Raw genomic sequence first — 10252 nt, forward strand, 5'->3', positions numbered from 1 at the left:
AACACAAGTAACTGCCTCTTTTTAAAAAAAAAAAAAAAAAAAAAAATCTAAATCAGTAGAGGACAATGTGTCAACACTGTCACCATGTGTACAGAAATATCAGCATTAAATTCTCTTTATATGAAACACCTTGTAGTGTCATGACCTTCAGCTGAGGTTATCAATGGCTTAATGAACCGTAAAGCAATGTTACTTTTAAAAAGGGATAGTTAGCCTACTGTATTCCCCATTTTGGATTACACTTTGGTTTGGCGATCAGTTCTCACAATTAACTAACTATTAACTATGACTTTTGCCTCAATAAACTTGCTGCTAATAGGTAGTAAGATAGTTGTAAAGTTTAGGTATGGGGTAGGATTAAGGGATCGAAAATATGGTCATGTAAAATAAGGAATTAATATGTGCTTTTAAAGTAATAATATAAACAGCCAATATGCTAATAATATGCATGATAATAAGCCACTATAGTGAGAATTGGTCACTAAACTTAAGTGTTACCCTTAACTTATATTAAAATTTTATAGCCTATAATGTAGCTTGAGATGGCAATTTGTCACTAAGGCACAGCTGAGTTAAGGCTGCTCTGTGCCTGCTCAAAATTCTGTGTAAAGACATAATGTTGCATAAAAGCCATACTAAATTATGCCTGCTCTGACCTGCCTCAGCCCCTAATATCAAAGTATATGGTTATCGTTGCTGTGTAAATGGATTTAAGCCACCTCTGAGCAGCATTAAACAGTATCATATATGCAGTGTAAATGTGGCATTAGAATGCTTAAAAACTATATATATATTTTTTTTTCTTATATTTTTGGAAATGTACTATTGTTGTCTGCTAATGTATTGTTTTTCTGGTTTAATATATGTAAAAAAAATCCGTATTATATTCCTGCAAGCTCAGCAAAATTGTTATATACTGTAGGGTATGTGATTTTCGGCAGAACTGTGACAGCTTTTAATCTATGTTGGTGTTATTATATAACAACACTACTGTTTCATCATATTGTCAGATTTGCAGATGTTTTACTGCAGTAGCATCATTCTTCAAGCTATAACGTACATGTTTGTGCTGCAGAAAAGCACAAGTCAGCTCTACATTTTCAGTCATGCTGAGCGGTCACCGAGCTGGAATCAGTCCAACAGCACAGCTTCTACATGAGCAGCCAATAACAACATAAGCACCACACGTCTGCCTTCTCATGTGAGGGCATCTAGTTTAGAAATAAGTACTTTACATTTACTATAACATATTATTTATATAGTCTTGACACCATTAGTGTGGGGGGGTGTAAAGATTTAAGATTCAAAAACCCTGGTTTTCATAAAAATAATAAATAGATTTATTTTTATTGATTGATTGAGACCGTAAAATAACTCACAAGGTTTGTGTGTGTTTCTTGAGCTCCAGATAAAGCAAAATTCCTGCAGCTAATTGAAAAAATTAGCAATTTAGCTTGTATTGGCTGCATATTTTAAATAAAAATGACAGAGTAAACGAGTTATTGCTTAGTTCCACTTAAAAAAAGATGCTGCACTCTGACCAGTTGTCATGTTAATTTATCAACATAATTCATCATATTTTAGACGTTGGAACAACTAAAACCACTGATACTGTTCAATATTTCCTTCAATTCAGATACAGCAGTGCATCATAAAGTGGCATAAAGGGAAAAAAAATTCATCATGAAAAACTGCATTACATAACTGCATACAATGTGTGTACAAATTGAGGTTTAACTTGAAAAGACACATAAAGACTATATTATATTAATGTCTTTACACAAATGTCTGGTTATCATCTACCTGGCAATTAATTTATTATAATACACATTTGGGAAAACAGATTATATAAAAAATTATACATTTATATTATTTTATTTAACTCTGCTAACACTCAGTGGATCAAAAAGGAAACAGCAGAACTATTGCTATGGTCATTACATGAGAGAAGATTACGATTGGAACTTGAACAGAGATTAAATTGATCTCTCCTAATCATCTTTGTTCTCTGTTCTAAAGGAATGAAAGAACGTCCGGATCTCATATGTGTCCCGTCTGTCCTGCTGAAGGACTTTCCTCAATCTGTTTTTGCATGCGATCCATTCGGTGGACACTCGCCCCAGCATCATTCCTTGTTTATAATGCTCAACCGCAGCTCTCTCTGAGCCCAACCTGTACTGTTTGAAATCCCCATACATGCGATGCCAGGCTTGACGGTCAGCTGGCTTCAGGTCAGGAAGGGCAAACAGCTCAGTGAACTTCTGCTCTGCTTTAGCCATCTGCTTTTGTTCTGCATACCTCAGCGCTAACTCCAGTCTTGGGTATATGTAGCCTGGGTTTAAACTGGTACCCTTCTCTAAATGGTGAATGCAAAGGCCCAGCAACTCCGAATTGTGTACGTCATTCATCTGCATGGCTTTCCAGCGGTAGTTGTTGGCAATCTCATGATGTAACCGTGACGAGTCTGGCGCTTTCTTCAGCATTTCCAGCAACACTTTCAGGGCCTTGTCATAAAACTGCTCTTTCTTCATGAACTTTGCAACATGCAAAACAACACTGAGGTTATCTGGAGCCATCGTGAGCGCTTGCTTCATGTATTGCCATACCTCTGTGCTATTTACGTTCTTTGTGTTCTTGTAGCACTTAAGGCCCAGATACACATGGATCATTGCATTGTCCGGGTCCAGGTTCAGAGCTTTCTTCAACTGGAGCACAGCAGGAGACTCTTCAAATCGTACACGCTTGTATTGACCAATCTTCAGTCCCTCCAGACGGAACAGAGAAAAGGCAAAGCCTGTGTTCCATTCCTTGTCATCCGGCTCTTTCTGTAAAGCGTCAAGGAAACTTTCCTTGGCCCTGATGTAGGTCTTTCTAGAAAACTTGAGAAGCGACCAGGCTTTTTCGCTTTGAACTTCTCTGTGAAGCTCTGTTGGAGACGGAGCAGGGAAAGCTCTAAGGATTTCATTTACTTTCTCTGTGTAAGTCTCAGCCTCAGTCACATTGCCCATGAGACTGTGCACCCAGGCCAAGTTTCCATACGTCACAATCACACTGCTGTCATCGTCCGGATGTTCCTTCTTTGCTAGTTGCAGGTTCTTAAGCGCCTCGTCATTAAATCCTTGTAAATGTTTAATAAAGGCCAAAAAATTGAATTCTCTTTGTTTCAGGTTTCCTCCATACTCGCATTTCACTGCCAGTCTTTCACGAACTTTCACTTCGAGAAAGTTACGGTCAGCATCTTCCTTTTGCAAGTCCCAAGTAAAGTGGCAGGACAACAGTTTAAGCTTGTCCTCAGACATTCCTGTATTGTTTAAAATGCAAAATAGATGCAAATGTTTAAACTCTTGAAGTTTTTCTTTCTCAGTTTCCTTAAATCTGTACAGTATAGTATATCTGACTGACAGCTTATTTTTTTTAATAGGACTTACAGAAACAAACATTAAATGATCAGTAAAATATAATTTCCATAAAGTGCTTTCTTAAATATAATTTCGAAATCAATTAAAAAGTATTCTAGATTAAAAGCATTCACTGATATAATTACAGCATATTTATAGTAAAATTGTTTCTATTATTGATGTAGAGCTGCTTATTTTATTTACTTATTGATAGAATTATTAGTCACATTATGAAAACAGATACAAAGTCTTATTACCTTCTACAAATCTCCGAGTTCCTCATCCAAACGTTGTCTGATTGAACATAGTCGCCGGGGAGGGTTTTTATAGTGAAGGTTAGGTTACCTAATTTTGGGAAAGTTTCACTTTCCACCTATTGCTCTGATTAAGGATAAACGAAACTGTAAGTGTACAACGTCAACATTACAACAATAAAATGTAATACTACTTCAGTTTATGAGTGCCAGTGAACAATTCTTGATCAGATAAGGGATATGTAAAATTACTATCAGCGACTTTAAAATGTATTTAATAAATTCGCTGATATAGGTACGTTGATCTAATAAGTTGATCTTACAAAATCAGTTGTGACTGTAACTTTAAATATCAACGAAATATTGTAAAGTACAAAAAATGAGGAAAATACTCTGTACTTACAACAAATAATTAAGTTGCACACAGCTGAGTAAGTAGCCTACTAGCAAGTAAATAGAGGTTTTCGCACAGGACAAAAAACTTGAAACCGAAGAGTAATAACGCCATCTAGTGGAGAAACTTTATGACGCTGCATTGCTTTAGAGTTGTAAAAATGTTGAATTAGCTGGCAAAAAGATTATTATTATTATTTTTTAATAATAATGAGATTTAACAGCCTTTGCTACAGTGTTCATTTTTCAGCTTAATAAAATATATTCATAGTTTTCTTGGCCACAGGTCTTTTTTTTTTTTCATGAACACCAGACAGTTCTGTTGAAAAGTTATTTGTGACCCTGGACCACAAAACCTGTAATAAAGTAGCACAGGTATATTTGTAGCAATAGCCAAAAATACATTGTATGGATCAAAATGATCGATTTTTCTTTTTATGCCAAAAATCATTAGGATAGTAAGTAAAGATCATGTTCCATGAAGATATTTTGTAAATTTCCTACCTTCCATTTGGACAACTTTAAAGGCGATTTTCTCAATATTTTGATTTTTTTGCATCCTCAGATTCCAGATTTTCAAATAGTTGTATTTCGGCCAAATATTGTCCTATCCTAACAAACCATACATCAATGGAAAGCTTATTTATTTCAGCTAATTGATGATGTACAAATCTCAATTTTGAAAAATTTACACTTATGACTGGTTTTGTGGTCCAGGGTCACATTTACTCAGAAAAGTAGATTTTTGTATGTAAGTCTTTATTTAGATCATTTATTTACTGTTAAATAATCTAGATTATCTTTTGATAGCCAGTGTCAGGCCACCTGCAACAGTGAGCATACTGAGATCAATCCGCTCGTCTTTGTGTAACTTCTTGTTCAGTTTGTCTATGGTCTGTGAGGAAAGGTCATCTTCAGCTGGGTTAATGACCTGTCCACCCCAGAGGACCTGAAGAGCAGAGACACCAGCTTACTCACAGCCGAACAGGAAAGGTGGGAATATATTTGATTTATTCATGACAATATTTGTAAGATAATTTAAATGAATCTGTAAGACCTGCATTGCTTTAGAGTTGTAAAACTGTTGAATTAGCTGGCAAAAAGATTATTATTATTATTTTTTAATAATAATAATGAGATTTAACAGCCTTTGCTACAGTGTTCATTTTTCAGCTTAATAAAATATATTCATAGTTTTCTTGGCCACAGGTCTTTTTTTTTTTTCATGAACACCAGACAGTTCTGTTGAAAAGTTATTTGTGACCCTGGACCACAAAACCTGTAATAAAGTAGCACAGGTATATTTGTAGCAATAGCCAAAAATACATTGTATGGATCAAAATGATCGATTTTTCTTTTTATGCCAAAAATCATTAGGATAGTAAGTAAAGATCATGTTCCATGAAGATATTTTGTAAATTTCCTACCTTCCATTTGGACAACTTTAAAGGCGATTTTCTCAATATTTTGATTTTGTTGCATCCTCAGATTCCAGATTTTCAAATAGCTGTATTTCGGCCAAATATTGTCCTATCCTAACAAACCATACATCAATGGAAAGCTTATTTATTTCAGCTAATTGATGATGTACAAATCTCAATTTTGAAAAATTTACACTTATGACTGGTTTTGTGGTCCAGGGTCACATTTACTCAGAAAAGTAGATTTTTGTATGTAAGTCTTTATTTAGATCATTTATTTACTGTTAAATAATCTAGATTATCTTTTGATAGCCAGTGTCAGGCCACCTGCAACAGTGAGCATACTGAGATCAATCCGCTCGTCTTTGTGTAACTTCTTGTTCAGTTTGTCTATGGTCTGTGAGGAAAGGTCATCTTCAGCTGGGTTAATGACCTGTCCACCCCAGAGGACCTGAAGAGCAGAGACACCAGCTTACTCACAGCCGAACAGGAAAGGTGGGAATATATTTGATTTATTCATGACAATATTTGTAAGATAATTTAAATGAATCTGTAAGACCTAGCTGGTTTTACAGATACGAAAGGTACAAAAGCTGTCACCTTTTCAAAACGTACACTTTTGCAGTGTATTTACAAATGGGTTTGTTTCAAAGCAAACTAAATAGACTGTACTACATACTTACATTTTCAATAGCTACAATGCCACCCTTTCGAACAAGCTGGAGTGACTTTTCATAGTATGTTTCGTAATTCTTCTTGTCAGCGTCAATGAACACAAAATCAAATGTTCCAGCTTCACCAGCAGTTAGGAGTTCATCTGTAAAGACACAAGGATGAATACATAAAAAATTATATACAGGTGCATCTCAATAAATTAGAATGTCGTGGAAAAGTTCATTTATTTCAGTAATTCAATTCAAATTGTGAAACTCGTGTATTAAATAAATTCAATGCACACAGACTGAAGTAGTTTAAGTCTTTGGTTCTTTTAATTGTGATGATTTTGGCTCACATTTAACAAAAACCCACCAATTCACTATCTCAACAAATTCTTTTCCATGACATTCTAATTTATTGAGATGCACCTGTATTACAATTGTTTTTCCTCTTTACCCAAGGTTTCAGCTGCAGGTTTAATGCGAATATTTATTTTATCCTCCACTCCAGCCTAAAACAAAAAGTGCTGGAAGTTACTTGTTCTAATTTTACATTGTAAATCCCTAGTGAACAACAAAACATTTTTATCTTTGCTTTTCCCAGACATATAGGGTGTTATTTTAATGTCATATTATAAAACTATAGGATACAAAGAGGAAATTGTAGACAAAGCACTTTGATGTTTAGCTTTGTGTAAATATCAGCACCCAGGTGTACATTCACATCTGTCTCCATCAGCAATCAGTGTAGAGTCTGATGGACATTTCTGCATCTCTGCCTTCAATCGTTACTGGTCAGCTGGGCTTTATACTGATGACTGTGTTCTTACAGTGGCAGGCAGTAATCAGTATCGAAACAGACATGTGTAGGTGTATGTGTATGTGGAGGAGCAACTTAACAGATACAGTGTCCTAATAAAACTAATTACTCCAGCTGCATAAACATGCACAGAATACTTTTACAAACTTGTTTTGCCTTGGTTTACCTCCTTAAAAAATGGCTTGCTTATATTCACGTATTCCTCATTAATTTCGCAGGCCACCACGAGTCCATTCTCAGGAACTACCAGAGCCAGATTTAAGGTGTTATATCCTGTGTACATTCCTAAGACAGATGCAAAATGTGTTTTACAGGTAAGGAGTGAAAAGCAAACACATGATTTTCATGATTTATGTGGCTTTCACTCACCAATCTCAATAGGTTTATTGGCTTCTATGAGTTTTGCAAGGTTAGCCATAAACTGAGCCTGCTCAGCTGCCACCATCATCAGGTTTTTGGGATCCTCCATAGTTCTCTTAAAGGGGTCATACGATGCGATTTCAATTTTTCCTTTCTCTTTGGAGTGTTACAAGCTCTTGGTGCATAAAGAAGATCTGTAAAGTTGCAAAGACTAAAGTCTCAAATCCAAAGAGATATTCTTTATAAAAGTTAAGAGTCAACCACACCTACCTAAAACGGCTCGTTCTAACACGCCCCCACATATCTACGTCACTATGTGGGTAATGTTCTTTTTAGCAACATCATATGACCCCTTTAAATCTACAGGTAAAAAAGGCCATTTGTGCAGTATATTCAGATCTACTGACCTCTAGTGTTAGTGTGTGAAACTACACATAAATATATCAAAATTCATATTAACATGTACAGTAGTTTAAAAGTTACGTTAAAATGTACACTGAAACTGAAAAAACAAAACCTGGAAATATAGAGAAGTTTAGGTTTTTGAAGAAAAGGACATTTATAATATGTAATCTAACAAATTTCTGTCAATGCATTTGTGAACTCCTTTGTACAAATAGTCAGATGTTCTTACTTCCTTTGAAACACAAGATGAAGCATAAATGTGTGAGAAGTATTAAAGTTAAAGATTTACTGTTTGTAGCAGATTTGATTTATTATTATTATTTATTTTTATTTTTTTTGAGAATTAGATTTCTTTTCTTTTTGTGAACTTAATGAAATGCGCTTTAATTGCCAGCCTTTGTAGTAATAGGCATGCACGTTGCCCCCTGGAACACTGCCTCCCACACAAAGTAATGAACTGAAAGTGTAAGTGTATCATATGGTAAAATTGTTTACTTCATCTCATTACTGGCGTTTCAAATGGCACATTTGTCTGTGTGTGTGTGTGTGAGTGTGTGTTTCACAATGAGAGAACCAGAGCACAATGCTAAGAAGAACGCAATCCCAGTATCAGAGACTGGGTGGTAGGGCATTCTCAAAGGAGAGGCCTACTTCCTCTGTCGATTCGTTAATTAGGTATGCACGGATGCAAACAGATCTCCCTGCCCACACATAACTCATCAGCAGTGAAATATGGGGCATGACTACCGCTGTCTTTGAATCTTACCCTTGCTGTTTAATGACAAGAAGAGATGCCTGTAAATAACAGTTTAAGTCCGCTTGCTGAAAATCAGATGCCGTGTTCTCGTATCCTCTTCTCCCATTGCTCCGGGAAGCTTATGTGACGCTAATTGTTCCTGCTACTTGTGCCAAGTACCCACAGTTCTCTGACACAATCTACAGACAGGGCCCGGTCCCTCGGCTGCTCTCAGTGTCTGTTTAAGGACTGAAAGGAGCCATCTGTGGAGAGCGCTTCTCTTCCTGTTCCCGGCCCTGATTGAATTTGCTCTTCCTTTGGCTGTCAGTGCATCACCTTGATATATGCTCACAAACCCTCTCAGAGGGCTCGAGTAAGCAATACAAGAAAAAAAAAAGCCTTCGGCTACTGAAAGAAAAAAGGAAAATACATACGAAACTGTTAATATGAAACAAAATAATTCAAGAGGTTGCTCCTTTGTTTTCTTCATATGTAGCAAATAAATAGAGTTGTATTTTTAAAAATGCATTACTATTATAAAAGAGCTGTTGTGACTGTCTTCTCATTTGCATTTAGAGGTGGCTGCCTAATATAGACAAAATCCACTTACATTTTTTAAAAATAATTAGCGCACAGCAAAATTAGGTAACTTGTGTATCCCAACAATAAAGTGATATGAATAATAAAGTATACAGTAGCAGTAAATAGTTTTTGTGTGTGTGTTTAGAATCTGTGTATGTGTGTGTGTGTGTGTGTATATATTATACACACACACACAGACAGGATTTAGTATTTATTATTTTTATTATTATTATTTCTTGAAGCAGAGAATGCGGTACTTGCTTTCTTGCAGCAAGTGGCAGTGTTGTCTACATAATGTTATGTTTAGACTGCAGTTTGCCGTTGCCTGCCTGAAGAGAAAGTGTAAAATAACTGTAATATAGTGATCAAAAAGACAAATTTACCTCGATGATGAGGTACCTAGATGTTGTAATTGTATAATAATAATAATAATAATAACAACAATATTATTATTATTATTATTATTATTATTATTATTATCTTCATTATTATTTTCTGAGTAATTAGATGTGGGAATGTTTTCATTTCAATTTTAACAACAACAACAACATTATTGTTATTATTATGATTATGATGATGATTATTATTAGCTTTGTTTTGAAATACCTGTGCTGAAACCCTGAGGCCACAGTACAAGGTTTCTGAAAGTTATTTAACAATTAACACAAGGTCATAATTTTACTTTTGTGTTTGATTTTGATTATGCACTTATGTGTATTAACGTTTTTCTTAACAAAAAAAGGTAACTAGAATAGAAGTAAAGCTTTCAAGCAAGTAAACAAAGAATGCAACTGAATGCCAGTTGAAAAGTGTCATGATGAGGACTTCAGATATAAGCTGGTACAATTATATATATATCAGATATAAGCTAGTACATTTTATTTTATTCTACCATTGTATTTCTTCTCCATTGTAACAATGTGCTAAACCTGGTCTGCATAAAATTATGCTTGAATGGCAGGTGCAGTTGTTTGACACAATGTGCTAAACCTGGTCTGCATAAAATTATGCTTGAACGGCAGGTGCAGTTGTTTGACTTTCAAATCACTTAGGCATCTTTTTTTATTAACCTTGCATGTAAATAAATACAGATTTCAATTTCTATGGAGTTGCATGTGGAAATGACAGTCCTCAAAACATCAAACAAACTGCTTCAGGGCAATCGCACCATCGCAAGCCCTCTAATGTGAAAGGCACTGACACCTGAAGCAAGGTGCAAAAAAGACA

The 10252-nt window shown here is 35.3% G+C and overlaps 2 protein-coding genes across 2 annotated transcripts; both read right to left on the bottom strand.

Moving 5' to 3' along the window:
- Positions 1–1939: 1939 nt before the first annotated feature.
- LOC107678487 (interferon-induced protein with tetratricopeptide repeats 1-like) lies at positions 1940–3898 on the bottom strand. The gene is made up of 2 exons (XM_016473762.1): positions 3656–3898; positions 1940–3301 (listed from the first exon to the last, which is right to left on the bottom strand). The coding sequence occupies exon 2, from the start codon at positions 3297–3299 to the stop codon at positions 1992–1994; it is 1308 nt and encodes a 435-aa protein (XP_016329248.1). The 5' UTR covers positions 3300–3301; positions 3656–3898; the 3' UTR covers positions 1940–1991.
- A 1787-nt stretch (positions 3899–5685) lies between these two features.
- Positions 5686–7412, bottom strand: LOC107678519 (catechol O-methyltransferase domain-containing protein 1-like). Its single transcript, XM_016473792.1, has 5 exons — positions 7312–7412; positions 7109–7227; positions 6580–6634; positions 6150–6283; positions 5686–5917 (listed from the first exon to the last, which is right to left on the bottom strand). The coding sequence occupies exons 1-5, from the start codon at positions 7409–7411 to the stop codon at positions 5765–5767; spliced, it is 561 nt and encodes a 186-aa protein (XP_016329278.1). The 5' UTR covers position 7412; the 3' UTR covers positions 5686–5764.
- Between the last annotated feature and the right edge of the window lie 2840 nt (positions 7413–10252).

The sequence above is a fragment of the Sinocyclocheilus anshuiensis genome, unplaced genomic scaffold (assembly GCF_001515605.1).
Source record: "Sinocyclocheilus anshuiensis isolate Anshui unplaced genomic scaffold, SAMN03320099.WGS_v1.1 scaffold536, whole genome shotgun sequence".
Classification (NCBI taxonomy): domain Eukaryota; kingdom Metazoa; phylum Chordata; class Actinopteri; order Cypriniformes; family Cyprinidae; genus Sinocyclocheilus; species Sinocyclocheilus anshuiensis.